Consider the following 22,839-nt stretch of genomic DNA (forward strand, 5'->3'; position numbering starts at 1 on the left):
AGTATCACGGAATATTTCAGTTTGGAGGGGATAAAGTGTAGGTGGCCTGTAATAGTCCTGATAATGGTGAACTCTCAGTTGGTCTTTATTTGGAAAGCGTCACCGTATGGAGCTTCATCACGCGTTGAGGTAATGAATTTCATTCGCTGATAATAAGATGGGAAAGACATGTGATTTGTTCTGAGCTTGAGAAAAATTTCGGAGTTTTCTCTCTGTCTTGAAGAACTCATTGCTGGCCAGAGGTAACATACGGGTGACAGATATGGAAGGGTGGAGTCCTGAAATATAACTGGGCGCTAACCGAATAATCCAGCAGGCAGATCAGTGAGTGTTGAACAGTTTACTGATCCTTGACCAGGTTAAGGACAACCAATGAGCGTCAATAAATTGCACGATATAGACAGGCGCATGGTTCTACCTTATACCCCTCTTAACTGATGATACAAATATATGTTGTCAACTGAGAGTGTTTGTTCTACGCAGTCCTCTGAATATCACTAGAAAGTAATCCAGATTGAGTGCAAACCGCGATACGTGACTCTGATGTGTGCTGGAAGGTCACACCATTTCCGTCCGACCCGAGCGGACGGCGATCATCTTGATAGATTAACTACATAAATTATCTACAAATGCGATCAGCTCCTTAGCATCTTTAATGAGTACGGTTAGCCTGTGGAGGCCAGTTGATGAGGCAGGGACATTTTTAAAGAATTTATACAAACAAATGACTCGGGTGATTTAAGTGGTTGTAGCGACCGAACAACCAATATTCGGATGGAACAACACAGTGAGCAACCACAGAAGTATGTGGTTCTTGAACCTTTGATTACTCATCTGAAATTGCACTTAAAACTCACAGGGCCTTGCCAAGAACGGAATAACTCTGACTACTCACATTTCGTCCACAACATACAATACTAAAATCTAAATGTGAAACTCAACACGAATATTGGACTTGGAGTCGGACGTGGGAAATTCTTTGGTTGGGCTACCAACGCCCTTGGTTCATGCTTTGTCATTTAGGTCGTGGTCGCTTTTTTAATACACCGAATTTACGGCCCTACCAACCTCTCTTGCTCTCTTACTATAGTTTGTTCAGACAAGGTTTATGTAAGTCTCCCTTTAGGAAAAATGGAAAAACGGACCCAACCCAAATGGTTCACTCCAGTTCAAAATGCTCAGGACGGACAGTTACCTAATCTATACCTTTATAACAGCTTAACGTCACGAAAGGTAAAGCTTGACTTTTTATTCCGTACTCCCCAGGACCTGTTTATCCCGCAAGATGGAAGGCATGTTAAGTGGTACACCTGCGGTCCCACCGTGTATGATGTATCACACCTGGGCCATGCAAGGTTCTGATTCCGATTCATATTTACTAATGCTCTGAAGGACCTACGTTGCGTTTGACGTTATTCGTCGTGTGTTGGTTGATTATTTTAATTTTAAGGTCACTTACGTCTTAAATATTACTGATATCGATGACAAGGTACAAAACATTCTAACCAACACCTATATGCCTCTGCAGATTATTAAGCGTGCTCGACAAAATCACTTGATCAGTGAATATCAGCTCAAAGATCCCGATCTAGCCACAGTTGTCGGTGATATTGCCAAAGGAATTCAGGTATAGTTTTACCATATTCCACATTTTTCGTAAAGATCAGTGTGTTTGCCGAATGCCTCTTAACTTTTTGTTAAGTTTACGCTAATGAAAACTTAACCACTATATTTGATATTGCCATTAATATATAAACTTGGTTTAGTATAAACATAATTTAGTCAGAATCCCATGGTATTCGAGACAAGCCGTCTAGTTGGTCAATGTAAACCAAGTTCTTATTATTATTCGAAGCCACACTGACTTAAGAAGAGTTGCATATATTGCATAGCAAAGCCATATACGAACAATGGGAGTTATCGAAGTTAAAGTCCTTACCAGTTCAACCTTCGGTAAGACTAGAATTTATGGTCGACCTTAGAGCAACGCTCGAGTGACCTTGAGTGTCCACATAATAACTAGGACCAAATGAGGGCTATAAACCAGTGTGAGGAGCTAGTATTACGATATACAGTTGATGGTTAAGGTTAGGAATTAGATTTAATCAGTACATGATTAATCTTTACGAAATCCGGCTTGTTAATCTCAGAGTTGAGCACCTACCTAGTTTTTCGTTCGGTTCATCAACACTGGCACTGACAGTAGTGTGATGCTTCAAACTTGTTAACTTCTTCTCTCTTTGATATGTTGGTGAGTTATCCCTCTACTCGGTCGATTCTTATCCTTCTCAAATGTGTCTTAACAGAACACAGAGCATCTTCGCAGCTGCCTCTATATATGACGTTAGTGCTTCAGCTGTTATTCTGTCTGGTCCAATGATGCCGGTTTCTTCTGTCGGTGATGAGGTTTCTTATTTTTGATTCCTGATCTCTGTAACCACTAATACTGGCACAACCTCTTATACTCTGGAGTTTTTCTTGATACCTTCACCATACTGGGCTAACGGGATGCTGTTTCTCGAAAGAATGTGCGCATTTGTCAGGTTGTACGTTGCATATGACTGACTGGTCGGCTTTCCTGGTGTAGTTGATAGATTTCCTACATATTCTCACTTGTTATCTCTGATGCTCTTCACTCGTTTGTTTGCTTCTGCATATTCAGCCTGCTCCTTGGCTTCCTCTGCTCTTGTTCAGTTGTTTTTAACTACCATCTTGTTTTTCCTTTCTTGAATCCTACCCAGGTAATCAATAGAGATTCCCTCGATGTTGGTACTTCTTGAGGCTGAGAACCTGGTGTTTTGAGGTTGCTGTTGTTTTGATTTTTTCCAGTTCCTCATCGTTATCTAGAAGAGATACTTTATATATTTCTATGCTGTTTGTACAGTGCTTGTTTAGCTTCAGTTTTCTCTTGGCTACCACCACGTGGTGATCTAACTCTGTGTCAACTCCTCCCATTGTTCTTACATTTTGCGTGAACCTTCTGAATGTTTTATTGATGCAGATGTGATCGATCTGATTTTTCGAAGTGTAGTTCAATGAAAGCTTTTTAGGTTTGTGTATGGGTTTGTGGAGAAAACGGTCGTATCTATGACCATGTTGTTGAAAGTTTATAGACCCATCGATTTTTCGTCACTCTTGTTCCTTCCTCGTAGTCCATGTGGTCCTATGATGCGTTGATTTTCGATATTGTCGATCCTGACGTTAGCGTTTGTGTCTCTGATCAGAATGATCAAGTGTTTTCATGGTCATTTGTCTACGATGAATCCCAGAGTCTAATGAAACTGATTTTCATGATATACGGTGGGATGAATGGTGGGCGCGTAGTTGTGAACGACATTTGTTGTAATAGTTTTCTTCTTTGTTTTTAAGGATTCTTTGATGATTCTGGATCCATGAGTTCGCCATCGTGTAGGGGGTTCTTGTACTTCTTTATAGAGTATCGCTACAAGTCACTGTGTCTGTGTAGCATCGTCATTTGTGGGTAATTTTTTCAAGACGTGTTTGACCAAATATCAAATATCAGCAATCTACATATCTCATACACCCAAATATCACTTATTGTTATACCTAGGTTGGCTTTGTGTATACCAATGTCATCAATTATTACTTCACGCCGAGTTTTGTAGCGATCGCTGCTAAGCAGTATCGCAGACTTAATGATAGGCAGATGTCCATTAGAATAAATTATAAAGATTTCGAAACCTAGAATCAAACCTCAAAGCACTCCACAATATTCTCGTTTCCACAAGGGTAATTTGGAATTTATTCTTATTTTCTGTGGACGGCCAACCAGAAAGCTTTTGACCCACTTTAGAAAGGACCTGGAAAATCGGAAGAACACCATTATACTGTACCTTATCAAATGCTCTATTGATGTTCACTGAGAGTGTCTACTGATCTTCTATTGCCGCAAGACTTTGTGTATCTCTCCCTTGGTAATAGCGATTTTATTGTGATGGATAAACGTTTGTTAACCGTACTCCTAATCATTTGTTTTAACGCTATGTTTGATGGAATATCAGGAACCCATACGTTGGATACCTCTTTTCACTAACCAAACTTGTGCACTTTGTATCCGGCTTTTGATGAGGATTTTCGTAAACTTACTTACGGTTCATTGAAATTTCTGGGGTGTAAATGTGTAATATTAGAAACTATAATTTAAACTAATTTCTCTATTGTTGTAGATATTTTATTTTGTTAACTTGTTAGTGTAAATATACCTAAGACTGGTTTCATGTGTCTTACCTTCTTGTGTTTGTTTTTTGCAATACTTATATTTTTCGTATTCTGTTCCATTTCGTTTTCAGAAAATTAAGTCCAAAATTCAGTTTGAGACGGATTTGGATAAAAAAGCATACCTAAACAGTGAAGTAGATCGTCTGATATCTCTCCTATCCACTGTGCCACTTGATGAAGAGGATCCAATTAACTACTTGATGCTGAACGCTCGTGATGCTATTGCTGATACCTTGGACGCAGCCTATGGCGCTTCCATCAGTGACCACCAAATTTTCGAGGTGTTAGCTAGACATTTTGAAAAGGAATATCTCGTTGACATGGAGTCTTTAAACGTATGTTTATATATGGTTTAATATTATCCACGCTCACCCTGTTTTTTCCATCTTTCGTTCTTATTATTTAGAGGAACATTTGTACTACTTACATTCCACAAATGTTAATAGGACACTAATTGTACTGTCTTAAGTGGAGTAGATATTCTTCAAACATCAGGAATCACTATATATATTGTTACCTATAATGTATCAGCTACTCATGTAACTAAAACTGTTCAACGATCTCTTGTTTTATACCACTAGTTAGTCCGTTTTGTTCTCTGATCTCTTGTCTTTTGTTGGCATCAGAAAATTTATCGGTTTCAGATCTAGTTCATTGTTTTCCTTCGATTTTGTCCACAAAACTAAACATTCGCTTCCTTTGCTTTGTGCTGTTTTTGCATATTGTCGCTTTTAATTTTCTAATATTCAGTCTTATTTACTGTTATTCATTATAAGCGTAAATTATCATACCCCTGTAGATAATTATTTCTTGTAGTTACGAAATATGTATATGTGGATATGCTAGATTGCTGTTTAGTCTGAGGGTGAAAAACTTCCTAGATAAATTGCGGTCAATGTTCAGTCGTGTTTTATTTGATTAAATGATACTGCAACACTTATGAAAAACCATCTGTTTTCTCTAGAACTCAGTTCTAACCTTTTTTTGTGACAGACTATATTAAAGACCACGAATCATTGTCGGTTTTCAGTTTGTAAACACATATATACTAATGCGGTTTATTCATTTTCAGTGATGTTCATATTTATTTCTCTTCATCATGTACCTATTATTATTATTATTGTTCACCGAAAAATTCCAAAAACTCTCTCTCTAAATCCTTTTTCTTGCAGATCATTCCTCCATCAGTACTTGTTCGGGTTACGGAGTATATAGATGCAATAATAAAATATGTGAAACAAATTATAGATAATGGCTTTGCGTAAGTGTTTTTGTAGGAAGCGAAGTTTTATTAACCAGTCTTTTTCTATAGTTCGTCTAAAAAACACTGAATAGTTTTTTAGGCGTTTTATTCTTGATTTTGTAGTCTCTGTAAAAAAGGTTTTTATTATTACTGTGTGTACATGGAATATTTAACTTTTCCATAGGAGTTTTTCACTTTTATTTAGATTAAATAAAAATATATCTTTCAAGTTATCTTCATAAATTCACTGCTGTGAAATAGCTATATATTATGTTATTTATTAAAAAAAAGATGAACTACTTTCAAATAATCCGAATATCCAACTATAAATTTATGTGGTGAAACTATAATTGATGAACGGCCTTTGAGTATTACTGAAGTAACCTTCAGAAGATTCACCTATTCACTAGGGTCAAAAGTAGGTTTTAAACTACTGTAAACAATTAGTATTGGAATTTGAAGTTAGACACTAGGGTTAGGAATTAGAGTTGATTTTTCACCATGAACTGACTTCAGCTGTAATGTTAAAGTACTATTTATCCATATGGATGACTGAATTTCGCGCCGAAATCCAAGATTTATTCTTAATCTGATTGGTTCATTCGTAAACTATAGTCTCACCATTCGTGTTCATAGAAACTTCCAGCAATCGAAATCAATCTGGTCAGAGTCTATTCAGGGAAATAATCTAAATTATCAAATATAAATCGAATCAAAGACAATTCCGCATTCATCTATAAATCTAAATACTCGGGATCGATTATGTGTGATGGGTTGGATTGCAAAAATTTATTGTTAAATGATTGAGGAATGATATCATATTGGTCTCTTGTCTGTTTTGTACTTCGGGCACTATAGCCATCGATAACATGTTGCTTATTTATGTTGTTTGAATGTGCTTTCAACTACTGTTAACTACTAATATATCAACGTATACTTTGACAAAGTCTGTTCATCTCTATCTGCATTTAATATTATGATAATTGGGATGACTAGTATAATTCTGTTTATATAATATACATAACACTACGTACCACAATTTAAACATAACGCATATCAAGTGACTCAGATTTATACAACCGAATAAGATCAACGTTTGAACTGTAATGGTTGGAGAAACAGTCCAGTGCAAAGATTTTTTAAATTTCAAATAGTTCAGTATATAAATTCGGATCAGATTGGCGACGAAAGCGTTGGTAAAACTATTTTATTTTAATCGCTGAAAAATTTTCATATATAATCTCATATTTCATTGTTGGTCAGTTGTTAGATTTTTTAAGACTATTTGTTTATAATACTGTCGAATGTGTCTATAAATCAGATTAATGTGCTTTTTTTCTTGTTCTTGTCAGATATGTTGCTCCATCTGGATCGGTGTATTTTGATACAAATCGATTTGCAAGTTCTCCTATGCATTTTTATGCTAAGCTTGTGCCAACTGCATATGGGGATACTAATCAACTGGAATCTGGAGAAGGTGAACTGTGTATAACAGGAGAGAAAAAGTCACTGAATGATTTCGCTCTATGGAAAGCATCCAAACCCGGAGAACCTTTTTGGTCTAGTCCTTGGGGTAAAGGCAGACCTGGATGGCACATAGAATGTTCAGTTATGGCTAGCGATATTCTTGGGGATACTCTTGATATACATAGTGGTGGGGTCGATCTGAAATTCCCACACCATGATAATGAACTGGCACAGTCTGAAGTAAATCTCAGATGCACTTGCAATATTATCAACTTGTTAGTGTGACTAGTTATAGTAGGGTTTATAATATTACAGAAAAAAGTGTGTCACAATAAGGGATCAAGAAATACTCCAATCACAGCTAGATGACATCACAGTCTGAGTGGGAACACAACTAAGATATAGTCTGTTCAGTTAGAGATCTTGAGATCTCATTGAACATGAGAAATATGATAATAAACCACGGTAGGAAAGCCACTGACTTCTATTATGAATAGTATCGGAAGTCTGAGGCAACCGAGTTGCACGATGTTTAATACTTCGTGACTCAGGAGGTCACGACAGGCTTACATATTCTAATCCAACACAACTATCCTTAATTCTAAGAAACGATGTCATAAACTGAACATCTGTCCCCTCTTTTTACCTCGTGACAGCGTAGATGATTAATAAATCACTGAGATGATTGAAAATGGACTTACCTATATGGTTGTTTCTCTCTGTATGATGCTCGTTACTAATTATCTAATGATTAATGTTTATCATGTTTTCTTCTGATGCCTCTCTACAGCATTTGTTTTGATGTGCTTGTGACGTCATGCTTAAGTTTTATGTTACTAAGTTATATCTACTTTCAAATTGAGTGCTCATTAAATGATCTGAGAGGAACAATATACTTTTTTTTATCATGTCTTATGAACTATAATACAGACGCTATAATTGTTCATATATCATCCAATCTAGTTTTCCTAATTTTCTAAATTTTTTTCTACTTTAGGCCTACTTTGGACATTCCCACTGGGTTAACTATTTCCTTCATTCTGGTCATTTAACTATATCCGGTTGTAAAATGTCAAAATCTTTAAAAAATTTCATAACTATTCGTGATGCTCTTAAAACTCATTCATCTCGACAAATTCGTTTGATATTTCTTTTACATTCCTGGCGTGATACTATGGATTATAGTGTTGATACATTAGCAGAAGCTGTTGGTTTCGAGAAACAGTTAGTTGTAAGTAGGTTTTATTTTTCAAGTTGAATGATTTTCTGTTATAACTGTGACTGCGTGACTGCAGATTAGAGCGAAGCGTATTATCGATCGGACCAAAGACGCGTAAAACACGCAAGGACGACCTAGAGTCCCGATTGGTCCTGCTTCCCTGTCTAGCCCAGCCAGTTGAGTCCAGAACGCAAGTCTCAGCCTCTGAGATACGAATCATTATATTTCAAACATACTGAGTTTATATACCAATCAAACCAACCACAACGTACCAATAAAATATGAAACAACATTGTACAAGAATTAGCCAGATGTGGCTATAAATGAGGGAGGTAGCGATTAACAAACGGAATAATTCATGAATGGTAAATCGTATAATAATAGTTCATAGGTCAAAATAAAGCTCATAATAAGAGGGACATGAATATGAACAGTTTAGTTATATAACGATTATACGATAAAAATGTGCTCATAATATTGGTCCATAAATTGATCCCAAAAATTACCATTCATTTACTCTTATCGGGATACAACATTTTCTTTTCTTTGAATAAATAACTTGTAAAATTCAAAACTGGTTTATTGAGATATTTTGTACTTTAATTTTTATTTCTATGGTTGTTTTATGTAAATTCACTGTTAGCCACCATCCATCATCTCTGCTTATAATGCTTGTGACTTAAGGCAATATTGAAACAATCCGTACAGTATTCACTTATGCCAACATGAAAGTTATCAATTACAGTCCTAAATATCAATTGGAATATTCAAACAAACAATACAAAAATGAATTTTTGCAAATAATTGTTTAGTTTTATGGAGAATACAAACAAAGATACTAGAAATATTCATTCGACCGATGTATATCTTGTATGGTATTGGCTTAGTTTACACAAATTGTTTTATGTCATTTCGAGCACCATGTATGATAGTTTATACTTGATGATAATTTCATTTGTACCTATTCACTAGTCGTTTTATATGTATATAATTAAATGAAACACATGTACTGGACAAATATTAGTGTACTTGGCTTTGAACAGCATTCGAACTGTGTGGACTACTCATTTGTAGTTTGTTTCAAACCCCGAGGATTTCTGGCCTAAAGTCAAGCGTCCTAATCATCGGGTCACCTATCCACTTTGTCGTTGTTTAAATTACCGTTATGACTGGTCCCAACCCTAACACAACGGGCATCAGACCTGGTGAGATTCAATTTTACGGATTTTTCATTTTACTGTTTCCTGTTGTAAGTTGAAACGTTTTAGATTTGTTAATTACTTCGTAGTGTTATTCTATAGACTCATTTGTAGCTGTTATTTGTTTTAGGATTTTTTGTACACCTGTTCAAATATTCAGTTTCTGGCGAAGCAATCTTTGTCGAATAAACACGATTTGGAAGAAACTGAGAACGGTGACTTTCAACAGACTCTTGTGGATATACAACACAAAGTATATGATGCATTATGTGGTAATTGGAAATATAAATTGTGTTCATAGATCTTTATTTATTATAAACGCTATAAGCAAATTTTACCTGTCGCGGTAATTGTGTTCTCCTACTTAGATGTTGGACATTTATTTTGTATTGGCAGTCATAGAAACTTAAAATAAAGAATTATTCTTTGAGTTTGATTTCCAAGCTAGATAAGAAAAGTCATATGTAGCAGATTAAATCAAGGTAATAAAGTGGTGGCACAGCGGTTAAGCTGTTTAATTCTCATCCACTAAGTCATGTATTCGTACCCCGTTCCACTTGCTTCGGTTAGGGCAACTGAATAGTATCATTACCCTCTACATTTAGAGTGTGGCTCATAATCAAGTACGCAATATGTACCTGGTAAATGAGTTGCCAGATAGTTAATAAACTGTTTCATATTTAACTATGTCACCTATAAGTAACATTTTTCATCTTTTCTCCACGTTGGTGATGAAAATATTTCATGAAGAGGAGAGGCTATGCTTATTATAATTTGTATATTTTTTATTATCTCAAGTCAAGTGATTAATAACTTAGTAATGAACTTTCCCTCTTCATTAAAATTCTTGTAAATTTGTAATTCCTGAGTCATAATAAACCACAAAGGTATTGATATGATGTTATGGAAAAATCTTTTCACAAATACACGCTACAAATACAAATGCACTTCAGGTAGTTGTTATGAATTAACTTGATTCCGTCAACATTCTCTAGTTTATTGGATATATGTAGATTATACTCACTTTCGAAGTACAGTGATTTCGTAATACTGCCGAAAGCTATCTTCAACTCTTCGAGCATGTTACATCTGGGAGGAAGGGTGTTCTAAACATTTTTGTGCTTTGTCTAGTTGTACAGTGCTTGTTTAGCTTCAGTTTTCTCTTGGCTACCACCACGTGGTGATCTAACTCTGTGTCAACTCCTCCCATTGTTCTTACATTTTGCGTGAACCTTCTGAATGTTTTATTGATGCAGATGTGATCGATCTGATTTTTCGAAGTGTAGTTCAATGAAAGCTTTTTAGGTTTGTGTATGGGTTTGTGGAGAAAACGGTCGTATCTATGACCATGTTGTTGAAAGTTTATAGACCCATCGATTTTTCGTCACTCTTGTTCCTTCCTCGTAGTCCATGTGGTCCTATGATGCGTTGATTTTCGATATTGTCGATCCTGACGTTAGCGTTTGTGTCTCTGATCAGAATGATCAAGTGTTTTCATGGTCATTTGTCTACGATGAATCCCAGAGTCTAATGAAACTGATTTTCATGATATACGGTGGGATGAATGGTGGGCGCGTAGTTGTGAACGACATTTGTTGTAATAGTTTTCTTCTTTGTTTTTAAGGATTCTTTGATGATTCTGGATCCATGAGTTCGCCATCGTGTAGGGGGTTCTTGTACTTCTTTATAGAGTATCGCTACAAGTCACTGTGTCTGTGTAGCATCGTCATTTGTGGGTAATTTTTTCAAGACGTGTTTGACCAAATATCACTTATTGTTATACCTAGGTTGGCTTTGTGTATACCAATGTCGTCTTCTTTTTTTCGAAGGATTCTTCGATGATTCTGGATCCATGAGTTCGCCATCGTGTAGGGGATTCTTGTACTTCTTTGTAGAGCAACGTTGCAATTCGTTGTGTGTGTATAGGAGCATTTTCTTTTTCATCATTAGAATACAATAATCGCTCTTCTGAATTTCGTCTCCTCTTTGCAGATTGTTTCCAATGTGTTTCATCTGTTCCAAGCAACGTTTAGGTTATGTCTTCGCATTTCTGTCGCTGTTTGAGTGATCCTTCCGGTCTCACATTGTCCAGACATCCCATGCATCTACATTAATTGTTACTGTGGTTGTCGAGTTTGGCACCGACCTCGTGATGTGCGATGAATCTTGGCCGTCATCATGAGGTGCCTTAATTCATATATGAAGGCTCTCCAATGCTCAGGGGAGAGTTTAAATAGCTTTTTCTGTCTAATGCTTTTTAGTTGGGCGCTCATTTGCGGGATGGGGCTACTAACCATACTCCTAATCTTCTTCCTCCACCCAGGCTTAGGATTGAGTGTTACATATCCGCGATCTAGTTAATTAGGAAGTACGGTTTCTCATGGATTCTGTTTGTAATTTTCCACATAATTTTAGCTATAATCTATCCCTACCACTAGAGTTATAAAAATTAACCTTATGATACGATGCCCAAAAATTAAGCCTTACAGTCAAGCCTTAATGGATTGAAAAATGAATAACCTACAAGCTAATTTCGTTCAATCGTCTAAGACATTTGATCATATCTATTTTGTGTTTATATTTTGCACGTAACCATGTTGTTTTGTTACGTAACGAAAACTTATCCGTCCAACTATTGGGCTTTGGTTTCGAAACTCTCGGGAACCTGAGACAATAATACGGCCTCGTGAGTAGCCAATACTTGCTTACGTTATATCATTGCGTTCATCTATCGATTAGCATTCAAACGATCGGATATTTCGTCTAATCAAATCATCACGGCAAACCTCTATAACAACCCAATTATTTCAAGGGGAATTCTTTAGAATCGTATAATTGTATCTGAATCATAAATGCTCGTTTCAGCTTGAAGTATTATTAAGATGTATACCAACTTTGTAAAATACAGTTGTTCTTAATCCTTTTTTTGCTAGATTCTTGTGATACTCGATCAGTTCTGGATTGTATTAAAGTTTTAATGTCTGAAGCTGACTCAAGAATATTCAGTCGTATTGAACATAACAAGTGTATTTCCAAACTGGCTGATGATGCTTTCGCTACAGGTCGTTTTATTCTTCAATTGCTGCGTATTTTTGGAGTTGCTGACCACACTGCTGTTGCTGCTGGTTCTCCGGTACCATCTGGAGCTATCATAGCCGGTGGTAAAGTTCCAGAACATCATGAAAGTATTCCTTTAAGAGAAGCTGATGAAAGTGCATTTGGTTTTCGTAGTTGGCTTTCTCTCGATACGCTAACTGAAGAACGTCTTATATCCAGTGTACATAAATCGTTGGAAGCTTGTTCCATTTTTATTCAAGCTATTATTCATGAAGGTTAGTTTTATTACTTTATATTATAACGAAGAAATGATTAACCATTTGTTGCGAGATTATACGATACGAGATAATACTACCCGTACGAATCAGTTAGATTTGACCACTAGATTATATTACGCTAACAACTGCGAACTTGGTTATAGAGACAGAATGGTTTATTCATTTGAAATGCAGTCAACCACGGTTTAATCTAAATAGGAATCTCGAGTGAGAGTTGATATACGATCATCACTTCTATCCTGCTTCGGTTTGGGCACCCGGGCAGTATCACAGCCCTCACATATCAAATGAGATCTGTGTGGCGCATATGTATTTGGTGCCTCCTTGTACCAATATCTATGTGTTAAAATAAATAAACATCACTTCCATTATTAATTACTGTGGTAGATGTCTATCTTGGCTAAATAACCAATTACTTCTCATATCACTTTAATATAAAACATTCAAGTTTTTTCAGCTGGTCAGTAATATAAGGATTATATATTCATCCCAAACTACTGTTCTTGACTAAAAATCTACAATTCGTTTCCTAACCTAACTCAGTTTTCATCACTTTGGCTGGATATAATATTGCTGTGAGTTGGATAGAATACTCTACATAGTGTTGAACATACATTTTCCATGATGCTCCTCATTGGTTTAATCATATTATTTCCAACCAGCAGTTTAACAGTCTTAATCATACTTCATCTAATAAAGTTTATTCGATTGAACAGCATTGTTAGTCCCTAGTTTGTGCAATTAATTTGATGTTAATCATCATTTGGTTGATGAATTTGATTATTTTTTTTAGATAGGGGTACCTGAAATCTTGAGAAAATGAATATTCCTCGTATGATTAAACTTATCACCCAGTTTCACAATCTGAGACTACCCGTGAGCTACTTAGGCACTGAAAGTCTTCTAACCGACTAAAAATAAACTGAGACTAATGACATAGAAAAAGACAGTCTGTCTTTACAAACTAGTTATTTGGTATGTTCTTAGTATGTGAGGCCCTTGTTGGCTGTTTTAGCCTATTCATTATCTAAATGGTTACTCCTTGACAAAACCACGCTTCATGTTTCAGCTGAAGTTATATATTTTCGAGATAATGGAAATTTTTAGCACAGGACAAGGACACAACGTCTCTGGCATATATATATCTTCGGATGTCTATTGCTGTTGGGGTCGCCACATCAGAACTTGTTGTCACCTATTCGCCTCAACTATGGGACGCAGTTATGCCATGTAATTGACGCTTGTTCTCGTTGGTTATTCTATTCTGTAAACTGGAATTCAATTACTGAGGACTGCGATTATGTATATTACCCTCTAATGTATAAAAGAGTTGTTTACTCTCGATCGTTGGTATTCATAGTTAAGAATGAAAAAGTCTCTTTTATTGATTCAATGTTTTAAAAGGTGGTTAATTAAATAACGCTAGAAAGGTGATTTTTCGTGAAGCAAATATTTTATATGAATTTCCCAGGTGACAAATTTGAGGAGATTGTGAATACTTTCGCCTATAAAGTGCAGAAACAGTATGGAATTGATTTATTCAATGTGCAATCAGATGAAAGGCGTAAGTTTTCAGTTATATGTTCTGGTATTCTGAGTTTATTGTTACGTATGATTATATTGATGCTGTTTTTTATAAGACTTGGGAATTATATCTTTTGGCTTATAGTTAATTAATTAACCATAGTAATATTTATTATTGTGGAGTGTGGTGAAGGTACATCCGGCTGGTCGGATGATAGTTTGAAACGCGCGTCCTGGATTCTATTGCTAGCCACCATCCATCTCTGCGTAAAAAGTGCTTGTGGCTTAATGACACACAGGATGCAAATATACCAAGAAGAGATTGATCCACTGGTTATAATAATCACCTGTACCCCAATTAGGTAGTCTTCACTTACATACATGGTTCATTCCGACAGTCAGTATCCTCATAGACTGATGCCATGTATTGGTTTGGACGCCTCTAGCTTCCAATTTACTCTTTTACCTGTCTATCGTCGCGCGTTGAGGTAGTCGGTGAATGGGTATACGTAATACATATCTTTACCTTTTCAGTGCCAAGTAGCACGAAACCCGGGTCCAGGGTTTCCTGTTGACTACCTCCAACCACCATCTAATCTCAATACATAGTGCCTGCAGTGTCGAGTCACCTAGGCTGGTGGCCACATTGCAACATGATCGATAGCATTCGATCTGCACTAATAAGGACTAGACAAGCATGACATTGATCACCACCCAGTGACCAATCAATTGTGATTACCATTTCAGTCGATAAAGCTTCACTACTTTATCAATCGATTTGCCATCCTTACCTAGTGCTCTGTGTATAGCTTGAGGATTGCTAACTTCATGTTCCTAAAAGGCACTAACGCTAGTTTGAATACACCTGTAATAGCATATCAGTTACAAGTGTTTAAGACCCCCTAATCAGTGTAAATATTTTCTGTTTGTACATTATTATTGTTTAATCTACGTCATCATCGACGCATTCATCACATATGTCGATACCGCAAAATTAGTAATATCAAAGCTAAATTGGTAGATAGTTGAAATATATCACTGTATCAATTTATTAGTTTTCATTAAATAATGAGCTTATAATTACCAAATGTTTCTTTCACTGATACATTTTAATAGTGAAAAACTGTATCCATAGCTGTCTTCGAAGCATTGCTCGTATATCCTGAGACCACCGAGTAAGTAATGCAGTTGTTAGGAAACGAGTACTATGCAAGGATGACAAGTCAATTGGTGAAGTAGTGAAACTTCATCAGTTGAGATGGCTGGGGCATGTATTACGTATGTACAACCACCGACTGCTCCGGTGTGAGATGTTTTCTGGTGTAGTACGTCGTAAGAAAGCTAAGGGCGGTCAGACTAAAACATGGCACAAGTCCATGAAGTCACTGACAAGTGGACTGAGCCATGTCGGTAGATGTAGACTACCTGGTTGGGGACCGTGAGATGATAGCAACCGATGGTTAGAGACCTTGAATAACATGACTCAAAATCGTTTGTGTTCTCCCAAATTCTAATCTTCTAGATTCTTCATGTCCTTTTTTTCTCTTTCCGAATTCATTTAAGTGAATTATACTCATTGAATAATATCTTCAAACCTTAATCTTTCCGATTACTGCTTGTACTTTTACTCCTTTTGTCACTAGGATTTGATCGACAATTGTATCTCTGTGCTAACGTGATATACCAACTTAAACTGATATACTTACGTACGGAGTTCTACGTTGTTGCTGACTGACTGACTGACTGTATCCATTATAATTCTTGCAATACTTTAACAATCATGTACAAATTTCATAACAATCTGTTCCAACTAAGTAAAACTAATCTGTCTAGTTCCGTGTTATAAATAAAGAACTCTTATTTAAGATTAGAAGTTGATTGTATATCAGTTTATTGTATTGGTCAGTGTTGTTAGTTAATAGCAACAACGACATTCAGTATTCATTCTTTATTAAATTAATCTGTATATGTATGTTTCGTAGGATTTATTATGTTATCTCAATTTATATTTACCAGTAATGTTCAAAACGTTAGTCACTTTTAGTAATGAAATATTGTTATTGAATTAGAATTGAATAATTTGTAATGAAGAATGTTTATTATTTATGAAATTAGTTGCTAATCAATTTAATAGTATACGTAATTACAAACTGACTGATTGTTAACTCGTTATGAGGCTAAATTATTGACATAAACTCTCGATTGGTTTTAAGTTTTTTTAAAAAACAAGACAATTACCCAGTTGAATAGGTATCTCATCTAACAAAGTAACCTGTTTATCTATCTATCTATCTATCTACCTATCTATCTATCTATCTATCTATATATATATATATATATATATATATATATATATATATATATATATATATATATTCTGAATAGATCGTTATTGCTGTGTTACTCTTTTCTCCTTAATAGAATCTTTGGAATGCATTTTGAAAACTACCGATCAAGCTAGTCTTTCTGAATCGACGTGTATACCACATGGATTAGAAATTAATGTTTGGCCAGTTGTTCTTAATTTTCTTCATACACTTTTTTCTATAAGAAATACAGTAAGAAAGGTTCTATCCTCAGGCTCCATAACTGATTCTTCATGCAAGAAACGGTTATACGAAGCATGTGATCGTTTTCGTGATGTTGATCTTGTCAATGCTGGAATTCGGCTTCAGGATCGAGCTACAACAATTGATCTTAGTCGTGGTTTAGATATTTCACCTTTTATTGGATTGGTTGATAAGAAATTTTTGATAAGCGAGCATTCAGAAAGTAAAGCAAAGGTAATTATGAAAAGTCACGTACTATTACTGTTTATTTAAGCTTGCTAGTTTTGTTTACTTAAAAATTTCAGATTCTTCTCATACGTTCGTTCATACATTGTTCAGTTCAACTGTTTTAATTCATTAGTTGATAAACGTACCAAGTGTGAGATATGTTTAGATTAGATATACACTTTCATGTAGAAGGTGAATTAATCAGTATGTTTTTAGTGTTGCATCAACTGAATATGTACTATACTAAACTATTTAATGCTTGAGTTGATATTAGTTGTTGATTGACATACTTACTTACTTACCTACTTACACCTGTTACCCCTCGTGAAGGAGCATAGGCCTCTCACCAACATTCTCCATCCAACTCTGTCCTAGGAAATCCTTTCAAGTTGCTATTCATCCTATTCATGTCTGTTTCCAATTCTCAACACAGTGCGTTCTTTTGCCTTCCGCTTCCCTTTTCCCTTCTGGATTCCAAGTTAGCGCTTGCTTCGTGATGAAGTTTAGTGAATTCCTCAATGCGTACTGTTCACTTCCAAAGTCTTTTACTAATTTCCTCTTCAACTGGAAACCGGTTTGTTCTTTCCTACAGTAGGCTGTTGCTGATGGTATACAGCCAACGGACATTCAGTATCTTCTATAAACAATTATTTATAAATACTTTTACCTTTTTGATGATGGTTGTGGTATTTCTCCAAGTTTCAGCTCCGTACAGTAGAACTGTCTTAACGTTCGTATTGAATGTTATGATTCCGATGTTGGCTGACAGTTGTTTTGAGTTCCATATGTTCTTCAATTGTAGGAATGTTGTCCGTGTTTTACCAATCCTCTCCCTCATGTCTGCATCAGACCCTCCACGTTCATCAATGATGCTTCGCATGTACCTGAAAGATTCCACCTCTTCCAGAGTTTTTCCATCAAGTGAGATTGGATCGTTCTCTGTGTTGTAGTTGAAGGTGTCGTTTTTTCCCTTGTATATGTTGAGGCCTACTGATGCAGAGGCTGCTGCTACACTATTTGCCTTCCACTGGATTTGTTCGTGTGTATGGGATAGAAGGGCAGTTCATTTGTGAATTCGGGATCGTCTAGCTGCTTCAAAGCTGTCAATTGCATCTCGTACTTCCCCTCAGATATGGAGGTCTTCATAATCCAGTTAACTGTCAGGAGATAGAGAAAGGGGGAGAGTAAGAAGCCTTGTATGACTCCGATCCTTACTTGGAATGCGTCTGTCGGCTGTCCGTTGATTGATATAGAATCGAAATAATTGAAAAATATGGTTAGATGAATTAAGTTGCCATTGTACCAGAGTTATGTTTTCCCTATTATTTCATCTTCTCTCTCCCACGATCAACGATAGGTCATTTATCCGATTACTCTGTAAATTATTCGTTCCCCTCCTTTGATAATGTAACACAGGCTTTCCGGTCTCGTCCTCTGAGTTAACTTATCAATATTATTATTATTTAACGGATTTATCCAAAAACAAAAGAACCCTGTTTCACTTTCTCGTACTCTTTTGTCTTCTAGAATGTATTAGTACCCACTGAATTTATTTAAATTATTCATTGTATTTTAAGATGAATTAAATCTCTGCCAATTTATGTTTAACTGAGAATCATTGATATGTAATTTACATTCTAGTAATTAATTTAACAGTATCCTAGATCATTAAAAAAAGTCTTTTATAATGTTACTTACTTTTTACGCTTTTTAATCTTCTCACATTCTATTGTTTTGTTTATATACGTTTCCAGATTGATATTACATCTACTTATATCTCTTATATGGGTTTTATTTTAGCATAATTTTTTGTCATTTCATCGATTTTTATTCGTTAAAAGACCATATTATTTAGGTTTCAATATTCATTTCATAGTTTTTAATTAGGCATAGGATAATTTATATGTTTTCTGTTTGTCCCATTAATTTTTGCAATGTACTGTACTACTGCATTATGTAAACAAATGACGGTTTATATGCTTTATATAGATTTCATAAATCCTACTATTAAACTACCATTAAGCTTTTTCTTTGTAATTTAAATCTTTGCACTTACACATTAAAAATATTCCATGGACAAACAATCCGTATATTCCTCCTAATAATCTTTGCTTTTCCATTATCAGCTCCTTGGGTTTTATTCACCGATGGACCAAATATAAAGATTAGTTGTATCTTATCATTATCTTTTGAACAGATAATAAACGCTCCGTTCTCCCGCTTCGGTATTTCGTACTTTAGATCAAGCACACTTGAAGTATTGTGATTATTGTATTATAGGATTATAAAGCATTAGGAAAATCTAAGAAAAATTCACCTACATTCACACCATAAAATTTACTTACCGCAATACATGTAACTTAATAAAGGAACAAATACATTTCTTTATTTTAACACATAGATATTGTTACAAGGAGGCACCAAATACATATGCGCCACACAAATCTCATTCGATATGTGTGAGGGCTGTGCTACTGCCTGGGTGCCCAAACTGAACCAGGTGGTTTTCTTAGGGAGCCACTCCCCGAGCCTTCGACCTGAAGGTCTGATCCATAAGACAGTGGAGCATCGTAACTTAACTGAAAGATTTCTTCTGATTGTACCTTTCCGTTCCCCCATTATGACTATGATTATTACTACACTCCCTTACACCAATCTCTTTTTTTTAAAAAAAAAGTTTTTACGTTCCTCTTTTTTTTCTTAAATTCTCATTGTTTTGTGTGGCGCATATATATTTGGCGCACTCCTGTACCAATATATATGTGTTCAAATAAATAAATAAATAGATTCAGTCCCATGGAAGCCGGTGACCAACAATTGGTTCATACGCCATTTGTTCCCGCAGGATACTGGAGTCCATGTGCACCATTGATTTGGAATCCGGTTAAAGCGCCAGACATTCGCTTTTCGTCCTCTCATTTTCGTAGACAACACCCCCGCCACGAGAAGGCAGTGATTAGGACTTCCCTGGCAGAGGCTATATACGCGTGGCCATGTGGGAGCATTTCGAGAGGGAGAGCGGACTCTCCCCACTCTCGGCCGTACCAGGGCATTTGGGGGCTAATAAAAGAACAGTATCCTTCACTAACTTAGGGCACAGTTTGTTCGATTTTATTGTCATAAAACTGACCAGTTTCAGTGACTAACTATCAGTAAATTGCTCTCTGTTTTATATTTTCTTCGTTTAGCGTGTTGAAACAAAAGTTATAAAAGAAAGTGTTAAGCAAGAGACTGGACGTATACCACCTTCGGAGCTTTTCCTATCTGAAGTTGATAAATATTCAAAATTTGATTCTAAGGTAAATACGGTTATTTGCCTATCTGTGATTAAACTTGTTCAGAATAATACTAACTAGACTGAGAATTGTTACTCATGTGAACAAGTGCATTTCTGTATAAAACCATCCGATCCCTACTTTAATACTAAACTTTACGCTCATTTTGTATCTGTATGTGCTTGTACAAATTCGTTAGGCTTCATAACAATTTGTTTTTTTGCTCAATCCAATCAGTTTTGCACACATATACTACTCTAATGTGTATCCACCAATTAAATTATTCCTTTGAGTTTCATATGAGTTTGTGAAGATTGTTAAATGTTACTGAGATTATAAACCGATCTGGGTTAAACAATCATTTTAAATCAGTAAGCTCTGAACAACTGTTTCGTCTTTGTATGGGGTTCTTCAGGAATGGAAATGTACGATCTCGTCACTGCGAATCGAACCCAGGAATTAGATTTATGATTTTTGTCACGAAATAACATCAGGTATAATGCCAATATGGTATTTAACTAAGTGAGTAAATGAACTTCGCGCTAAAATCCATGACCTACCATCTTAAAACTGATTGATTCGTCCATAAATTATAGTCTCGCTAAAATACTTATCAGTTACACTATCTTCATGCTTTTTTTCTTCAATATCATAAGTTTCCTAAGCTTAATTTTTTATTTATGAAAAAAATTCAGTTTACATGATCTGTTTTATTCACTTGAATTTTAATGAATATAGGGTATGCCTACACATGATGCATCAGGAAATGAATTATCTAAAAGTGCTTTGAAAAAATTACAGAAATTATATATTGCACAAGAGAAACGTCATGCAGCATTTTTAAAAAGTAAAGAATAATGTAACCGTTTAAAACAAGTAAAACTTAGTCACTTATTGTATTAGCCGTGTTTGGTGTGTTGATCCCCTTCCCCCTCAAAATTATTTTTTTCAGATCTTCACTTCATTCTTCAAAAATATATTGTTCCATCTTCATTGAATGTGTATATTCAATTGTGGATGATGTTTGTTTTCGATATATTTGAGGATTTCAATGTAGTTTTCATTTTGATTTTTTTTATCTTTGAGACGGATATTTTGTATGTTTTTTTTTAGGTAACAGTTTTTAAAAATAAAACCAATTTAGGGGATTGTGTTTACACTTTATGTATCTACATTTACTATTTATGATATACAATCAAGATGCTATTCGTTGGTATATATTGGTGCTTTGATATATTATTAGTTCCCACATAAATATCATTGTTGAAAGTATAAAATGTGTTTTGTTTTCTTCATTTAATATTAATAATGGTTATATATGTATATTTGTGTAAGGAAATGACAAGCGTATTAAGACAAAGTAATTAAGAAGAAAACATTTGATGATGTTGAATTGATTATTTCAATCTGAAAGCAAGTGAATGAAAACAAAATACCAATTCAATCATTATTTACAGTATATCAATCTTATTCCCTTTAAAATACTATCTATTAGTGGTAATATATTTGTCCGACCTATCTGTGCTTCCATTTTTCTAAAAAGTCTTAGACATCCTCAGAAATTAGACTGAATATTGTACTCATGGTGACTCTTCCAACCAAACTTAGTCGGTGAATTTGGTAGACCCTTCTTGAAAAGAAGTGTACATTGAAGCATAGCACGACTATTATTTCCCGCTGACCATTGGTATACCACATAACGGTGATTGATTATGCCTTTTCGTATTGGAAGCATCTTCTTACATCCATTGTATGGGGAATTCTGTACTTTGTATGTTTCGTTTTGTACGTTATGTTGTGTTTCGAGTATTAGTGTTCATTTGGTTTGTCATTTGGATATTTTAAATGTCTTGTGTGTGTTAGGTAGCATAATCGGAAGTGTTGCTTTAGTCATCCTGCAGTCTTATACGTTTTGTTGCGATCAGCTAGCGGAGATTTGTGTTGTTCCGTTTATATGGTGATTGTGGTATTTAATTTGTGATCGTTTCTGAAATGTCTATTTATCTCCTAGACTGTAGCAAATAGTCGATGACGATATTTATTTATACACTTGTGTATGAGTTGTCTTTGCCTGATTGGTTTAGGTTTGTGTTCTTCATTTTTGTCTATTTTGAATTTACTGGGGTTCTTCATCCAGCATGTTTGTAGTTTGCCTCGCACTTCTTTTATGTCGAGACTAAGTTGTTTCGGTCAGTTTATTGTGTTTGGGTCACTTATTCGGCTTAAGACCTCATCATTAGGTTATTTGGTTTTCCGATCCGATTGAATATCCGGATGATTATTGAGCAACTAAATTTGGTAAAGTTACCTGAGCATATAATTCTATCTAAAGACATGCGGCTAAAAAAAGCCAAATGTTGCATCATCTGAAAAAAGTTTCTTCGTTTGCTAGGAACAGTCGAAAACAGTGACGAAAATGACAATACGGCGAATTTTTCGGTAATCCCAATACTAACCTATCGGTTTGAGTTCGTAGCACTAAGAAAAAAGAACTGGATCAGACTAGAAGCAGTCCTAAACACACCAAGACGTATGATCTTGGGTCTAAACGACCGACAAAA

General features: G+C 35.4%; 1 protein-coding gene across 3 annotated transcripts; it reads left to right on the forward strand.

The window, feature by feature from the left end:
* The first annotated feature begins 954 nt into the window (after positions 1-954).
* On the forward strand, positions 955-21,548 carry CARS1_1 (Cysteine--tRNA ligase, cytoplasmic). 3 transcript variants are annotated; one of them, XM_051216294.1, is made up of 13 exons: positions 964-1,089; positions 1,127-1,489; positions 1,529-1,627; positions 4,311-4,574; positions 5,412-5,500; positions 6,835-7,189; positions 7,947-8,180; positions 9,498-9,639; positions 12,301-12,699; positions 14,174-14,266; positions 16,648-17,009; positions 20,192-20,302; positions 21,017-21,548. In XM_051216294.1, exons 4-13 carry the CDS (start codon positions 4,440-4,442, stop codon positions 21,134-21,136), a joined length of 2,040 nt encoding a protein of 679 aa, XP_051066870.1. In that variant the 5' UTR covers positions 964-1,089; positions 1,127-1,489; positions 1,529-1,627; positions 4,311-4,439; the 3' UTR covers positions 21,137-21,548. The 3 variants fall into 3 exon arrangements, with proteins under 3 accessions (XP_051066869.1, XP_051066870.1, XP_051066871.1); XM_051216295.1 differs by having other exon boundaries at positions 1,127-1,233; positions 1,267-1,627; XM_051216293.1 differs by lacking the exons at positions 20,192-20,302; positions 21,017-21,548 and having other exon boundaries at positions 955-1,089; positions 7,947-12,699; positions 16,648-18,654.
* Positions 21,549-22,839: the final 1,291 nt, after the last annotated feature.

This window comes from Schistosoma haematobium, chromosome 4 (genome assembly GCF_000699445.3).
Source record: "Schistosoma haematobium chromosome 4, whole genome shotgun sequence".
NCBI lineage: Eukaryota > Metazoa > Platyhelminthes > Trematoda > Strigeidida > Schistosomatidae > Schistosoma > Schistosoma haematobium.

Coding starts and splice junctions, on each gene's coding strand:
- CARS1_1 (XM_051216295.1), top strand. CDS start 1,517: ATGCCTCTGCAGATTATTAAGCGTGCTCGACAAAATCACTTGATCAGT. Junction 5,501..6,834: donor ATTATAGATAATGGCTTTGC/GTAAGTGTTTTT, acceptor TGTTCTTGTCAG/ATATGTTGCTCCATCTGGAT. Junction 8,181..9,497: donor GTTTCGAGAAACAGTTAGTT/GTAAGTAGGTTT, acceptor TATTTGTTTTAG/GATTTTTTGTACACCTGTTC.